This window comes from Salvia splendens, chromosome 2 (assembly GCF_004379255.2).
Source record: "Salvia splendens isolate huo1 chromosome 2, SspV2, whole genome shotgun sequence".
NCBI classification, from domain to species: Eukaryota; Viridiplantae; Streptophyta; class Magnoliopsida; order Lamiales; family Lamiaceae; genus Salvia; species Salvia splendens.
The window spans coordinates 35,269,195-35,286,649 of NC_056033.1; the positions used below are offsets into that span (position 1 = coordinate 35,269,195).

Genomic DNA, 17,455 nt, shown 5'->3' on the forward strand with positions numbered 1-17,455 from the left:
GCATAATAAATTTCCGGATTATTTTACTAAGTATTTTGAAATACTTACTTGGCTAATAAAAGTTCTCATCTAAGTATTTACTGAATACCATGTCAACACGGCTTAATGAATTTCTTTTCTTCCGTGGCTTAGGGAAAACAAATTCTATGGACTAAATTCTGTTATGGCCGGTAGTCCACATCATTAAACGTGGTCCGAAAGTTTAATTTAGGAGTCCTTAAATTTTCCTGGCCCAGCTTAATAAAATGCAGCGGCCCAATCTAAATCCCTTCTTCTTTTCTCCTTTCTTTTTCCCTCTGCAGGCCCAACAGAAAAAAAATAAAGGAACTAGCCCATTGAAGAATAGTGGACTTGGCCCAATGGGGAATATATTCCCTCTCCATCGTCTGCCCCCTCCTTTTCTCTCTTCTTTTCCTAAATTCAATTTCACCAAACACCCCTATCCCCTCTCTTCTCCACAAATCGGCGGTGTCTCTCTCTTTTCCTCACGGCGAAAGCGCCGCTCCCGACGGGTTGCCGGAGATCCGTCGGAAATTACTCCCTCCTCAGTCTAGTTTCTCCTTTCTTCCTCACCGCTACGGTCAAGAAAGGAGAACCAGCGGCGTCTGCGCTCTACTCCGTTCCTCGGCGAAACCACCATCGACGGCTCGTCCTCAACCGGTTATCTCTGCCGGTAGCTCTTTCTCCGTCGATTTCCCTACTTCTCGAAGCTATCACTTCGGGAAGAAAACGAAAGGCGTCTCTTTTTCTTCCGTGAGTAGCCGTTCTTGGTAATGCACATACTTCGTCCGGCCCTCCTTCTACGTCGCACGAGGAAGCTCCGGGTCGCCGTAGTAGTCACACCATCAGCCTCGCGCCGGTGCTCGCTCTCTGCCGGGCAGTGCTGCCGCCGCAGCTGCTCTTGGGCCGCCACCGCCCTAGGAGCTTCCGCGTCTGCCTTCGCAGCCTTGCCGTCGCCGGTGGCCTCCGGGGCAGTTTCTTGTCCCTAAAGCTAAGTCTTTCTTACTTAGCTAATTTATGACCTCTTTTAGACGATTTAGCATTAGGCAGGTTATGGTGATTCGATTCTTGTTCTTGAGCATCTATGTTCCTAGGTTCTCATGTTCTAGCTATTTGCTTGTTCTATATGATGAAATGGTAAACAAAACGAGCTGGGACTGAGTGAGGTTACCTTCAACTCCCAACGCTTTGCTGTTTCTCCACTGCTAGCCTTGATCTCCCTCACTCGGCTCCTCTTCCTCCTTGGCTTCGATCCCTCTCTGCCTTGGTCCTTCTCACCCTTTACTTCACTATCTTGTGATCGATCTTTTTGTGCTGAGGGAAAGGAGAGGCTGAGGCCTTACTTATACTTGTGGCCTAACTGAAAGCCTGAAAAAGGCTGATCTCTGGCTAAAGAGGGTCGCTTTGCAGAGTGTATCTCTGAATTATTGGCTTCTTTCCCAACTGTTTCTGGTGTTTCTTGGTGGTGTCTTGTGAGATGAATGAGCATAGTGCTCCTTGCTGTGTTATGATTTTAACACTGAATTTCTGGTGTACAAACTCCTGCATTCCTTGCTCCACCTTTAACTGAATTTGGCTCTATCTGGGGTCTAGTACTTGGTGAATTAATGGCTGTTGTCTCTTATTGCAGGTGCACACAGGAGATAGCTTTTGTGGTTGATATCCATGACCATATCAGGTGTGAAAGGGGTGGTACAGGCTGTTATCTGCAGCCTCGCAGTACAGCGATTGGAGGGGAACTTGGCTGGCTGATCTTGCCCTTCTCGGCCCAACCTTCACTCACTTTTCTAAAAGGTACTGTCTCTCTTTCCCCTTTCAATACATGATGTTAGTTTGCATTCTATTCCATACATTTAACTCTCCTTTTTTGTGGTTTCTGGCAGGGGTTGCGGCTGGCCAACGAGGCTGTCTTTCCTCGTGGTCTCGCCCTCACGGCTCGTTTAAAAATCTGGGGCCGAGATGGCCCGATGACGAAGGCCAAAGTAGTTGTTAGGGATTTCTAGATGTAATGGTGTAGCTCGACTTTTATTTTTTTGTCGTCAAAGAATGAAATTCTTTTGTTTGAGATTCTGAAAAAAATTATAATTGTACCCTTTTTCAAGAAATAAAAATACTCATTCATACTTTAATTAAAGTTCTAGTATTTTATTTCGTAACTCCCGAGAATCTAAGTCTCGGCTATTACATTCTACCCCCCTTAACAAAAATTTCGTCCCGAAATTTTGTCTCGGTTAGGCAAAAAGCTGCGGGTACTTTTCTTTCATATGGTCCTCGAGCTCCCACGTCGCCTCCTCGCGTCCGTGGTGCTTCCATAGGACTTTCACTGTTACGATATTTTTATTTCTCAACTCTTTAACTTTTCTGTCCAGAATTGCTTCTGGCTTTTCTTCATAGCTCAAATCTGGTTCTAACACCATTTCTTCTTGGTGCACTATGTGTTTGGGGTCAAACACATACTTTCTCAACTGTGATACATGAAACACATTGTGAACATTCCCGAAGCTTGGCGGGAGCGCTAATCTGTACGCCACAGGGCCGACTATTTCTTGGATCTCGTAAGGTCCGATAAAACGCGGTTTCAGCTTGCCCTTGACGCCGAATCTGGTTATCCCTTTCGATGGGGATACTTTCAGAAAGACCTTGTCTTCTGCTTTGAACTGTAAATCCGTTCTGCGAGCATCTGCATAGGATTTCTGTCTATCTTGAGCTTCTTTGATTCTCCCTCGGATTTGTCAGACAATTTCTATCATTTCCTCTACCGAGTCTGGTCCGAGAATCCTTCTCTCACCAACTTCATCCCAGTAGAGTGGTGATCTACACTTTCTCCCATATAGTGCCTCATATGGGGCCATATCAATAGTTGCCTGGTGACTGTTGTTGTAGGCGAACTCTATAAGTGGAAGTACTGACTCCCAGCTTACTCCACGGTCGAGCACTACGGCTCTTAACATATCTTCTAATGTCTGAATCGTCCTTTCGGACTGTCCGTCTGTCTGTGGATGGAATGCTGTGCTGAAATTCAGCTGAGTGCCTATCTCTCGCTGTAGGCTTATCCAAAATCTAGAAGTAAATTTTGAATCTCGATCTGAGGTGATCGTTACTGGTACACCATGTAGGCGCACAATCTCTTGCACATAAATCTGTGCCAACTTGTCAGATCCGTATGTGATACGAATTGGTATGACGTGAGCACTTTTGGTGAGTCGATCTATAATCACCCAGATGGCAGTGTTTCCTTGCTGTGATTTTGGCAATCCTATCACAAAATCCATTGCTATATGCTCCCATTTCCATTCTGGAATCTCGAGAGGCTGTAACTTTCCATAGGGTCGTTGATGTAACGCCTTCACTTGCTGGCAAGCCAGGCATCTTTCTACAAACGATGCTATGCTTTTCTTCATGCCATCCCACCAAAATTGCTTCTTCAAGTCCTGATACATCTTTGTACTCCCAGGATGGGCAGTGTAGGGTGTCTCATGAGCTTCACTCATGACCTCGTTCCTAAGTGCCTCCTCTTAAGGTACGCATAGTCTCCCTTTGAAAGTGAGAGCATTATCCGCCTCTTCGCGGTAACAATCCCCTTTTCCGGTCCTCACTCTGAGACGAACCTTTTCTAGGGCTTCATCGTATCTCTGGGCGTCAATGATTCTAGCTCTTAAATCTGGTTCTAAGATCAAGGTGGATGTTCTGCTGTCCACTGTCTCCGGGGTTCTCACTATCTCCAGTCGCTTCTTGGCGAATTCCCGGATAAGCTCTTCCTCTAGGGTGAGGAAAGTAGCCACTTGAGGCGCAGTCTTTCTGCTCAAGGCATCTGCTACCACATTGGCTTTGCCTGGGTGGTAATTTATACCACAGTCGTAGTCTTTGACTAGTTCCAGCCATCTGCGCTGTCTCATATTCAGGTCCTTCTGCTCGAAGAAGTATTTGAGACTCTTATGATCTGTGAAGATCTCACATCGAACTCCATAGAGGTGATGTCCCCAAATCTTCAAAGCGTGTACCACTTCTGCTAGTTCCAGGTCGTGCGTCGGGTAGTTCAACTCGTGCGGCCTCAACTGGCGTGACGCATATGCTATCACCTTGCCTTTCTGCATCAGCACGCACCCGAGTCCGACCTTCGATGCATCTATATACACCACATAGTTGACTCCCGCTTCTGGCACAGCTAGAACTGGCGCTGTGGTCAACTTTTCCTTTAGCAACTGGAAACTTGCTTCACATTCTGGGGTCCAATTGACTTTAACTCCTTTCTTGAGCTGTTGAGTCATCGGCCTCGCTATTTTAGAAAACCCCTCAATGAACCTTCGGTAGCATCATGCCAGTCCTAGGAAACTCCGAATTTCATTAGGCGTCGCTGGTGACTGCCAACGTTGCTCGGCTTCAACTTTAGCAGGGTCTACTCGGATCCCTTCTGCTGTCACTAAGTGTCCAAGAAAGTTCACTTTGTTAAGCCAGAACTCACACTTGCTAAACTTAGCATAGAACTTCTCGGCTCTTAACGTCTCTAACGTAGTTCTCAAGCGCTCCTCGTGTTTCTTCTCGTTCCTTGAGTACATGAGCACGTCGTCTTTAAAAGCTAGGACGACCTTGTCCAAATATGGGCGGAACACGCGGTTCATTAGGTTCATGAACACGGCTGGGGCGTTTGTAAGCCCAAAAAGGCATTACAGTAAACTCGTAATGGTCATATCTGGTGCAAAGTGCAGTCTTAGGTATACCGTCTTGTCGAACTCCCAGCTAGTGATAACCCGATCTCAAGCCCATCTTCGAGAATACGCTGGCTCCTCGCAGCTGGTCGAAGAGGTCGTTGATTCTCGGTAGAGGTACTTGTTCTTGAGGGTTAACTTATTTAGCTCTCGATAGTCGATACACATTCGCAAAGTCCCATCCTTCTTCTTCATGAAGAGTACTGATGCGCCCAAAAACGATACACTAGGTCTGATGAAACCCAGGTCTACTTATTCTTGTAACTGGATCTTAAGTTCTTCTTATTTCTTGAGCGCCATTCTATATGGTGACTGAGATAATATGACTGATTCAAGTCATTCCTTTAGTAATTCATTTCGTCTGGGTGATGAAGCTATTTCTAATCTTAGATTTCATCGCCAGGTATTGAGTTCTCTAACGCTTGCATCGATCGTAAAGGTAGTCATTGAGCTGCCATAATGATCTCGTAACCTCTCGCTCAGTTGAGGTAGTCTACTTTTACCGCTTTCAAGGTGCTTTTGAGCTTACTGCGACTCTTTCGTCATGATTTAGTACAGACTTGTTCTACTCGCGTCAATCCTTGAATATTAGTTTAGTGCATGTGGAGGTGTTGGCTTCTTTCTCCCAACGCTACTGTCTCCATGCCCTTTTTGGTTCGACTGAGCGATTCATGGTGAAATAATCTAGCATGACTTTCCAAAGTGATCTAGATCTCGTGTCCAGATTAACACAAAACTCTATCGACAGCTCCTTTCTGAGCTGCTTAATTGAGACGTGGCATATCGTAGAATAATTCGTCGCATTTTATTGCCAACGTTTGCCCTTGCTCTATATTATAGGGATCTAAATCCTGTTCCCTTGCGATAACTTCTTTTAAAAGGAAAAATTCAATTTCTCCCTTCATAGTAGGGACGGTGAGGGTAGCGGTGCTATCACGCGTTCCTCTTCCCGAATGTCTCTCCAGCTTTAGCTTTTTTTTCCTGGCCACCTCTTAGACGAATCCCTTTTGCTGATGGGATTTGTTCCGTCAAACACAAACTACGAATACACTCGTACTTTCTCCATGGCTTTCATTATATGCCCATGATTGAGTCTTTGTTCTTGTGGCTTACTTATCTTACTCGGAGTAAGCATTTTGATCGTTCAAACTACCATATAGGTCTTTTACGTCTTCGGACATCATTTAATCCACAAATATTCCTTGATATTTCTCTACTCAAGGCTAGTTGCTTCTCTATACAACAAAATATTCGATCTTCCACCTGCTGGTCACAAGCGGTACGTAGATTCGAAGTATTTAACGCTTTGCTGTCGGTTATGCGACGCTTCTGGTTGGTGCATCATTTCCTGCACGTGTCTCCATGGGGACGTATTTATTATGCGTATCTGAAAGAAACTGAGACCATGCCTTTTTCTGCTAGCCTCGTATCAATAACTCAATGATTAATCTAATAGTCTTAACTTGGATTATTATTCACACAAGAGAGTATGACTGAAAATCTGAAGGGCTCCTGAATACCCAACTGGACAAGAATAACATCCCTTGTTCAACTTTTATGAATTTTCGTCGATAATCGACCTTGAAGGTAAGTACTGAGTTCATTCAAAGAACTACGTAGCTCAACTGGTTTCCAGGTAAACTCATAGAAGCTGAGGCTCACCCCTGGTGGGAGCTAGAAATAATCATGAGATGGGTCATGAAAACTGGATGGAAATGAATTAACTGTAAATTCCCATAGTAAGCTGCAAAATAGGACAATACAGTTGTCCAATTAAACTGAAAGGATCTGAGCATCAAGGACAGTGGTTCAAACATGTCATCGCCTAAGATGATCAACCACGAAAATTTATAAACGTAGGCGATTGCAATGAAGGAACATTGATCATGTTTCAAAGGCATCTTGATATCAAAATCACATCAATGATTTCATAGGTTCATTAAGGCAACGCACTGAAATGAACTATTCAGAAAAATCAGCTAGGGCAAGCTCATTAGGGAAAGGTGCAATATGCTTGCCTTAACTTCGAGCTGCAGAAAAATTCCGAGACTAGGAATAATACATGTACTGGAATCGAGGTCAAAAAATTTCACCTTTGTAGGATCTCAAAATAGGGAGGTAAAAAGTTCCAGCACCACATGAAATTCCCTGAGGAGAATGTTTAACTGTCTTGATCACTCTGGGGATCACAACGTAAGCATCGTAAGAATGAAATTTCATTGCATAGGTCCAAGAAATCGAGATATAAATCTCCAATATTGTGGCTCAAAGGAGGCAACAACAAATAACGATGCCTGGAACATAAGAGTATCCCAAATTTGGGAACTGAAACTGAGTCACCGCTTTCCTGAAGAGAATGAAAGTGGCGTACTACTTGCAGAACGTGAGTCAATCAAAGGTCTTAATAGCCGACAGGACATCGTTGTCCCGGAGGTTCAAAGAATGTCTGAGGAATACGCTCAATCCGAAGATCATAGATATGAACAACTGTAGAATTTAGGGTTTACGACTGGAGCTTAAACAGTCAAAACTTTACTCTTTATGTACGATGAGTCAAAAGGACTGCAGTCCATAAGCTGGAAATGAGTCAAACCTCGCACAGAAAAAGGAACACTGACATGGTACTTGCGAGTCAAAACTAGAGTCTGAATAGACGAGGGTATCGTCCTTGGAAGGACTCTTAGAAGGGATTTCATTGGGAATCCAAGTAAGTACTATTGATTATAATCATATATCGTTCTCGATAACTTAGAACGCTGATTCTGGTAAAACATTACATTCTCCATCGTGCTTCGTAGCACGCTATAAGTATCGCTTCTGGATCACGTAGCCACTTGGGCTTGTTACGCCACATTAGATCACTTTACTAGATCGCGGGTACGATCTCTTTCCGTGTAGGGATGCATCTCCCGAACAGGCTGGAAAGTAAACTATTTTCGTTATAACTTGGTCTTTGTAAAGACATTGGGAACTTCTTGGTTCATCGTCTAGTATACATATATATATGTAAACTATCTGTGTGCTTAAAAGAATGGACTTCCTTTAATTGCTGTCTATAAGTAGTACAATAGTACTTTTTGGCTCGTCTTTTCTTTCTCATAATTCCTTGGAATTTGAAGCTTGCCCAAACTGATGGGTTTTAGTTGGTCTCGTCGCCCTGGAAGGCGGTAACAAATTCTCGTTCTGCTAGTACTTGATTCTGCATATCTCACCTAAGGTACTTTTCTAAAGCACTCTAGGTTCACATACATAGTCCCCATGACATCTATACATTCACGTCAAGCTCTTTAAACATAAATCACAGATACATTGAGCATATCTCATGCAAAGTATCAGCTAGCACGTTGCGTCTTGCAAACTTTTCAAATAAACATTTTCGTTCCCATTTAGGGCTATGAAATTTTTTTTTCTTTTTCTGAAAACTTAGAAAATTTCATTTTCCTTCTCAAAATGGAAAAATATTTTCTTTCTTTAAAATTCTCTTTTCTGGACGAGCGGGCGTCGACCCCTGTTTCTGGTGCAGTTGATCGTGTCGAGTTGAGGTGTTGGGATCTTGTACTGATCATTCTGTTCACTTCCTAGCCTAGTGCTACTGTTCTGGACTGAGGCTTAGAAGGAAGGTTCTTGGGTCAGAGCGAAAGAAAAGTGCTCTGATACTACTCTGTCACGACCACAGCTCCCTAGTCAAAGAAAGTGTAGCTTTACCGCGACTAAAACATACTGAAACTGTCTCAACTCATCATAAGATGCTTAAATCAAAAGAAACATTGTCTGAAGTGTGTTGAGGGTACAAATCATGCTGGATCAGAGTAGTTATGAGAAATTGTCTTTGTTAAATGAATGTTCTGAATTTGCGCAACGGAAGAGTACCAAGACAGATGTAGTATGTATGAAGACACACTACACCCGCTACCTTCCTACTTATTTAGTCTTCTGTCCCAACACCTCCTCGGCTTCGACAACGAACAACCTGCACATTAAGAAAAACAATATGCAGGGCTGAGTACTTGATGCACTCAGTGGGCTTATGCCGAAAACTGTTTTCTTTTAGTTGTCAGCCAAGCTGAGTGAACGCGGGGTTTTACTGAAAATCTATCCCGGTCACTAAAATCTGTTATTTCTTTCTGAAAATAGACTGCAGTCTCTTAAACTTCTGATGATATGCCATATCAGCTGCGTGAATCGGGAATGTGGCCACATTCCACGACCACTGGGCCGGCCAACCTGGCGCTAGCTCACGACCCACGGACCGGCCAACCTAGCGCTAGCTCACGGTCCCTATGTGTACACTAGTCCGAGTAGGATTTACTGACCTACTGGGACCCGAATTCGATTTAACTGGGTTGGCATAGCCAACAGATAGGCAATCATAAAACAAAACATGGCATGACAACTCATTCAATAATCATATTTTCACATAAAGCATGCTTTAAAAGAAAGAAGAGAAAGAAAGCCCACCTCAATTGCTTAAACTCTTGCAAAACGGGTGCTTTTCCTTTCCTGAGATTACGCGTCGAGAGACGACGTTCCTTTACAAAATTTAATATACTTAAATTAGGCTTTAAACAATTACTTGTCTTGCATGTATGCATGCCTAAGCGTGTGCTCTTTCATTTTATCTCTTTCTTTCAAAATTTAGAGATCTAAATTCTTCAATTAAATCGGTGATTTAATTTATTGTGAATCTGGCCGATCTGTCCGGGCATAATAAATTTCCGGATTATTTTACTAAGTATTTTGAAATACTTACTTGGCTAATAAAAGTTCTCATCTAAGTATTTACTGAATACCATGTCAACACGGCTTAATGAATTTCTTTTCTTCCGTGGCTTAGGGAAAACAAATTCTATGGACTAAATTCTGTTATGGCCGGTAGTCCACATCATTAAACGTGGTCCGAAAGTTTAATTTAGGAGTCCTTAAATTTTCCTGGCCCAGCTTAATAAAATGCAGCGGCCCAATCTAAATCCCTTCTTCTTTTCTCCTTTCTTTTTCCCTCTGCAGGCCCAACAGAAAAAAAAATAAAGGAACTAGCCCATTGAAGAATAGTGGACTTGGCCCAATGGGGAATATATTCCCTCTCCATCGTCGGCCCCCTCCTTTTCTCTCTTCTTTTCCTAAATTCAATTTCACCAAACACCCCTATCCCCTCTCTTCTCCACAAATCGGCGGTGTCTCTCTCTTTTCCTCACGGCGAAACCGCCTCTCCCGACGGGTTGCCGGAGATCCGTCGGAAATTACTCCCTCCTCAGTCTAGTTTCTCCTTTCTTCCTCACCGCTACGGTCAAGAAAGGAGAACCAGCGCCGTCTGCGCTCTACTCCGTTCCTCGGCGAAACCACCATCGACGGCTCGTCCTCAACCGGTTATCTCTGCCGGTAGCTCTTTCTCCGTCGATTTCCCTACTTCGCGAAGCTATCACTTCGGGAAGAAAACGAAAGGCGTCTCTTTTTCTTCCGTGAGTAGCCGTTCTTGGTAATGCACATACTTCGTCCGGCCCTCCTTCTACGTCGCACGAGGAAGCTCCGGGTCGCCGTAGTAGTCACACCATCAGCCTCGCGCCGGTGCTCGCTCTCTGCCGGGCAGTGCTGCCGCCGCAGCTGCTCTTGGGCCGCCACCGCCCTAGGAGCTTCCGCGTCTGCCTTCGCAGCCTTGCCGTCGCCGGTGGCCTCCGGGGCAGTTTCTTGTCCCTAAAGCTAAGTCTTTCTTACTTAGCTAATTTATGACCTCTTTTAGACGATTTAGCATTAGGCAGGTTATGGTGATTCGATTCTTGTTCTTGAGCATCTATGTTCCTAGGTTCTCATGTTCTAGCTATTTGCTTGTTCTATATGATGAAATGGTAAACAAAACGAGCTGGGACTGAGTGAGGTTACCTTCAACTCCCAACGCTTTGCTGTTTCTCCACTGCTAGCCTTGATCTCCCTCACTCGGCTCCTCTTCCTCCTTGGCTTCGATCCCTCTCTGCCTTGGTCCTTCTCACCCTTTACTTCACTATCTTGTGATCGATCTTTTTGTGCTGAGGGAAAGGAGAGGCTGAGGCCTTACTTATACTTGTGGCCTAACTGAAAGCCTGAAAAAGGCTGATCTCTGGCTAAAGAGGGTCGCTTTGCAGAGTGTATCTCTGAATTATTGGCTTCTTTCCCAACTGTTTCTGGTGTTTCTTGGTGGTGTCTTGTGAGATGAATGAGCATAGTGCTCCTTGCTGTGTTATGATTTTAACACTGAATTTCTGGTGTACAAACTCCTGCATTCCTTGCTCCACCTTTAACTGAATTTGGCTCTATCTGGGGTCTAGTACTTGGTGAATTAATGGCTGTTGTCTCTTATTGCAGGTGCACACAGGAGATAGCTTTTGTGGTTGATATCCATGACCATATCAGGTGTGAAAGGGGTGGTACAGGCTGTTATCTGCAGCCTCGCAGTACAGCGATTGGAGGGGAACTTGGCTGGCTGATCTTGCCCTTCTCGGCCCAACCTTCACTCACTTTTCTAAAAGGTACTGTCTCTCTTTCCCCTTTCAATACATGATGTTAGTTTGCATTCTATTCCATACATTTAACTCTCCTTTTTTGTGGTTTCTGGCAGGGGTTGCGGCTGGCCAACGAGGCTGTCTTTCCTCGTGGTCTCGCCCTCACGGCTCGTTTGAAAATCTGGGGCCGAGATGGCCCGATGACGAAGGCCAAAGTAGTTGTTAGGGATTTCTAGATGTAATGGTGTAGCTCGACTTTTATTTTTTTGTCGTCAAAGAATGAAATTCTTTTGTTTGAGATTCTGAAAAAAATTATAATTGTACCCTTTTTCAAGAAATAAAAATACTCATTCATACTTTAATTAAAGTTCTAGTATTTTATTTCGTAACTCCCGAGAATCTAAGTCTCGACTATTACACTAATTGAGAGAAAGCTAGCTAGTTTTGTATCTTTCTTGATCGAGTTTTCATAGATAGGATACATGTGTGTTACTCGTTCGTGGTGCATGTGTATAGCTCTATGTTTTAGGGATGGAAATCTCCTTGTAACTCATCCATAGCCGTCATTAATAAAGCCATCCTCTTCTCCCGTGGAGGACGTAGGTTCTAATGAACTGAACCACGTATGTCTGGTGCCATTTACACTCTTGTTTGGTTTTGTATTTCGATCTTGTTTGTTTGTTAAGTTTGTGGATCGAGGCTCGTGTATTTGTGCTTCTTGCCGTAGTTCACATTTAGAGCATCCCCATCACACTACAATTTGGTATTATATCGCTAGATTTTGTGGTGTGGTATGGTACCGTGCATTGGTGCAAGAAACGAGGGGGACTAGGTTGAGTGCGGGACCGACCCTTGTGGTGCGATACCGAGCTTGAGGTGCGAGCCGAACAATGATATCCACGTCTTGAACCAATCAACTTTATTCAATGAAGCATGCACTGCCAAAACACTGACTGCCGAATTCACGACCAATTACTGGAGATGCAATATGAGCTATTACTTGGCGGATGAGATCTATCTACTGTGGTTGGTGCTCGTGAATTGATTATGTGCTCGAGTGACCAAAGAGGAAGATGACAAAAAAAGAATGTTGAGCGGCCTTTTGATGTACTTGAATAACGTTGGACGGTAGTGAAAGATCCAACATCTAGGTGATATCGGCCTTTTGATATACTTGAATAACGTTGGGCGGTAGTGAAAGATCCAACATCTAGGTGATACGATCTTGTAGCGCTAACGTCATGTATGCATATATCAACCTTTATTTCCGAATCAGAAAATTCAGGGTTGAATAACCAAATAGGCCCCTCAGAATTTATATCTTCATTTTCGTTCTTCGTCGTTTGTGCGAAAAATACTCGCGGCTCGTTCGTGTCAGAAAATTCGCCAACCAAATTAGGCCCGAATTTCAGCCCGAGCATTTCCATTCCAATCTACTCGAATCATTTAATGTGGCCCGTTTAGATGTCGGGCCGATCCAATTTACGGAGTGCTCGCTCCATCATACACAGATCTATCATAAACTAAAGCAATTTCGTGATTTGATTAAAATATGCGTTGGTAGATTCTGAGAAAATATTGATCCGTCCTTTTTGTTTCAATGGCGACGAGGAATCGGACGATTCTGTTTAGAAAGTATAGGGATGCGTTGAAGAGCGTCAGGGTTCCGGCGGGCTCGTCGAGCTCCGGCGGAAGAGCGGTGATCGAGCTCTCGACAACGTCGTTGCTTAACCCTAACCAATCTTACACTCCTCTTAGCACTGAAGATCCTGGAACCTCCAGGTGCTTTAATTTGACTGGCAATGTTCTCTCTACTCTGCTGTCTGCTTTTGGTAGTTGAATTTGTTTTTATTTTTATTTTTTGATATTTCAGATTTAGTTATGATTTTTTGAGATCAATGCAATATTGTATCAGTTGTTGAGTTATTGAACTGGTTGGCATTGATTTGCCTGATTGAAAAATGTATGCTATGAGATATGTTTTACCTCTATCGCATCCGTTACAGTTCACCGGAGATTATGATCCAGTTCGTTATGATGGTTCATCAATATGATTTGATGAATCGAAAAAAAAGAGGAAAATGTAATGTTAGCTTAATATTTTTACAGTTTATTGTTCCATCTGAAATTCCGAATCATTGCTAGACCTTGAAGTGAGAGAGGAGCCAAATAATTCAATTTTGAAATCCTAAGATTGTTCAGTGTCCTCTGAAAATTTTTGGTTATGGTGATATTCAAATAAAAAGGTACCTAGTCAAATAGAAGGTGAGCTACCCCGAAAACTCTTGGCTACAATGTCCTTATGAAATGGATGGGGTGAATGCACCACATAGTGGCCGTGGATGATTTTAATTATGAATTGTGAATATTATGGCTGTCTCTATATCAACTTACCAAAATTTATCCAAAATATTTTTGCTGCAATATCACCGTAATTCTGCTTCAGAAGTTTAGGGACCATCTCTATAGGTCCTTATAATGGGTTTAGACACTTTAATTGGGAAACGATGCTTTGAGAGGAGGATTCCAGCTGCACATAGCTCAGAGTTTTCGTTATATTCTATGATTTGATACTTTGATCAGAAATGAAAACTTACAAACTGAACTCTATCATTGTCCATATATGTGCATTGATACAAGCAAAGACCCGATACCATCTGGTCTGACTATTCCTTTCATAAAATATTATTACAGCAGGGGAACAGTTGCAGTAGGTTTACCTCCAGCTTGGGTGGATGTATCTGAAGAAATAGCGACTAACATACAACGTGTGAGAGGGAAGATGGCTGAGTTATCGAAGGCTCATGCCAAGGCTTTAATGCCTTCATTTGGGGATGGTAAAGAGGATCAACGCCAGATTGAGGCACTAACACAAGAGATTACTGATCTTTTGAAAAAATCAGAGAAAAGATTACAAAGACTCTCGGTTGGTGGGCCATCTGAGGATTCAAATATCAGGAAAAATGTCCAGGTATAATATATGCTGAAATGTATGTAATCATAATAACTTGTGATATTATTCTATTTCCTGAACTGTATGTGAACATAAGATGAGCCATTTTTGTAAATATTTTTCTTGTTGAACTCTACAGGATGATAAACTATGATATAAACTACATAAGTTGGTATACATGATAAAATTAGTTTCTGATGCAACTAGAAGAGCAGTATGTTCGGCCATTGTTTGATATGTACAAAGGAAGTTTTTGTAATATTTTACATTCTTAATGAGATTAATGAGTATTTTTATCCCCAATGTCTCTCTATATGGAACTGTCAATCATCTGGTGGTCTTTACTCTAAGATGCAGATTTCAAATAGAATAGAATAAAATTGTGGTCCCTGTGGCTCTCATTCGTCACATATATGATTACCATATCTTTGATTACCCTGTTGACCACATAATATGCTCATGTAGCATGTTGCATATTTTCCTACAAGAATATTATTCATCAGTTTTAGTTTTTATTATGCCTGTGTTATGAAAGCTTGTGCTCAGTGTAATGTGTATACAACCAAGATTGTGCTTGAAGTTAAAGTGCATTATTTCTTTCACAGCGGTCATTAGCTACCGACCTTCAGACCCTCTCAGTGGAGCTACGCAAGAAACAGTCAGTATATTTGAAACGGCTTCGGCAGCAGAAAGAGGTATGATTTCCTTTCCTGAACACTGCCATCCCGAATTAAAATGTGAATATCAGCCAACTCTGTTCCAGTGAAATAATACACTTCCTCCTTGTGATGGGAAATGTCTTGGCATTCTTGTATAGAACAAGGTCTAATTTCCTTCCACTATGTGCAGGGTTCTGATGGGGTTGACTTAGAAATGAATCTAAATGGCAGCAAGTCAACAAGGGATGATGATGATATTGATGACATAGTGAGTGAATTTCTCTTTTGGATAGTGTCTTGGTTAGAATAGTAGACAAAGATTCTTTACGCGGTAAACTGTGCAAAAAGCGGTTATGCATGTGCACACAGACGGACATGCATGTAGGGGTGTGATCAATTGCTAACTATTTAAGTTGCTAACTCTGCTAACTCATCAACGCAGTGTATTAAAAATGTCAACACGATGATATTAAAATGTCAACACATAATTTTGTTGAACTTCAATATACTGTGTTGATATTATGTGTTGTCATTTTAATGTCACCGTATTGACGTTTTTAATACACTGCATTGATGAGTTAGCAACTTAAATAGTTAGCAATATAACGCACCCCCATGCATGTATATATAGCTTATAGGTATTTCAAGTTTCGTGCTTACTGTAGCATCATTAAAGTCCTATCTACACTTCTAAAAGTCTTGATATTTTTTTGTACTATGATTTTCCTATTACATGAAGTGAGTAGTAAATTTGGTATCTTCAAATCTTGAACCAACAGCTCGTATAAATCGGTGCATTGTACTTGGATAGCAGCACCATTTAGAATCTCTGACCTCAAGCTTGGTTATTGATGCAACCATTGTCTACTGTAACCTACAAACATTTAAACACAAATTTTCTTTGATCAAGGTGGTATGCCTATATCATTTTCTGGTTGTTACATCAATAGGAAAATGAGTTTCCCCTGCTTGCGATTTCAAGTCCTGCTAGATGACTGCTTAAACCTGGGCTGAGTTTGGAAAATTATTAAACCTGTGACTGTTGGACCTAAACAAACGTTTCTCATTCAAAGTGAGGACGAGATCACCTTTTCTGGATTAATTTTTTTGTTATTTACCCAGAAATTCATTTTAGAGTCTTCGATCACCTTCTGACTGTTGTTTCTTTACCCCCCATACCTGAAATACAAATCTTCTAATTATGTCACGAATGCATCCTTAACCTCCAGTTGGTTGCCAACCTCACTTTGTTTTAGGGATTCAGTGAACATCAAATTGCCAGACTAAAGAAAAGTGAAGCATTCACTGCAGAAAGGGAGAGAGAAATTCAACAGGTGATAGAAATATTTACATTTTCTTCTATGCAAGAGCACTAGATGTTGGGTTTTTCTTATAACTTTTGTTGGTTTTAGGTGGTGCAATCAGTCAATGAACTTGCTCAAATTATGAAGGATTTGTCAGTTTTAGTCATTGATCAGGTTGGATGTTATATGCTTTTCTCAATAGCTACTAATACAGAATATGTCAATTTGATTTAGCTTTTGCCTCCAAACAGGGTACTATTGTTGACAGGATCGATTACAACATAACAAATGTTGCAGCCACAGTTGAAGACGGTTTGAAACAACTTCAGAAGGTCCAGTCACTTTTTCAGCAGCCTTTCGTGCAAACACTCCTTACTTTATTTTGATGGGTAACTTTGTGTTGCAATGAAACTAATTTGCAGGCTGAGAGAAATCAAAAACAAGGTGGCATGGTTATGTGTGCAACGATTCTTATCATCATGTGCTTTGTGATGCTAGTACTCTTAGTTTTGAAGGAGATCATCTTCTAACCTATGATAAAGCTGGGATAATTATGGTTACACTCTCAAGCCAATGACTCGGATTTCCAAGTTTTACCTTGTCCAGCGCCTACGTTAAATGTCGAAAAGAGTTGCCGTTTATTTCTCCTCCTGCTTTCTTTCTTCCCTGTAGAATTTCCGGCATCATGTATAGTCTCGAGGATTTCACACTCAATTCTTCCTTTTCTCTTTTTTCCTCTTTTTTGTCTAGGAAGATATTGTAGTTGTGTAGACGAATGAGCCTTATTTTAGCCCAAATATTACTCTGCTCTTGTAAGGATTCACTCTTCAATTGGAGAATACAAATATTTCACATGCTAAATCTAGTAGTCAATCTCACTGCATCTAATACATATTTTCGGGTGCTATACTTTGTTAGTTTGTCATGTTTTGGTTTATCGTTTATCGCACTTAATTATTATGGGTTGAACATAAGTCATACTACTATTATGTGTCTCCTACAAAGTGCAAACAATAGCAACAATAAATCTGATTTTATTCTTAAAGATCACAATTCTTTTCAAAATCAAATGTTCCGGTTCAAAATTCTGAATGAAACATGTGTAAGAAAGGGTACCAAAATGTGTGCACTGTGTTGGTTAGCCTAGCAGTAAAGTGTTTAATGCCTGGGGCAAGGCCATGGCTTCAAGTCAACCGAGGCGAGGCGAGGCGTGGCCTTTAAAAATTTATGTTTATTTGCCAATTAAAAAAAATCCCAGTATTCATCGTTTATCCATAAAAAATGTAGTACTATGACCTACTTTCCCCCCTTAAATATGCATTATCTCTGTAAAATAAAGACCAAAATTCGGAAATACAGACAA

At 41.9% G+C, this 17,455-nt stretch overlaps 1 protein-coding gene across 2 annotated transcripts; it reads left to right on the top strand.

Annotated features, from left to right (window-relative positions):
* The first annotated feature begins 12,478 nt into the window (after window positions 1–12,478).
* On the top strand, window positions 12,479–16,953 carry LOC121765357 (syntaxin-43-like). 2 transcript variants are annotated; one of them, XM_042161477.1, is made up of 8 exons: window positions 12,479–12,958; window positions 13,871–14,147; window positions 14,735–14,824; window positions 14,979–15,056; window positions 16,045–16,122; window positions 16,201–16,266; window positions 16,344–16,424; window positions 16,515–16,953. In XM_042161477.1, exons 1-8 carry the CDS (start codon window positions 12,777–12,779, stop codon window positions 16,620–16,622), a joined length of 960 nt encoding a protein of 319 aa, XP_042017411.1. In that variant the 5' UTR covers window positions 12,479–12,776; the 3' UTR covers window positions 16,623–16,953. The 2 variants fall into 2 exon arrangements, with proteins under 2 accessions (XP_042017411.1, XP_042017420.1); XM_042161486.1 differs by having other exon boundaries at window positions 13,874–14,147.
* The last annotated feature ends 502 nt before the right edge of the window (window positions 16,954–17,455 follow it).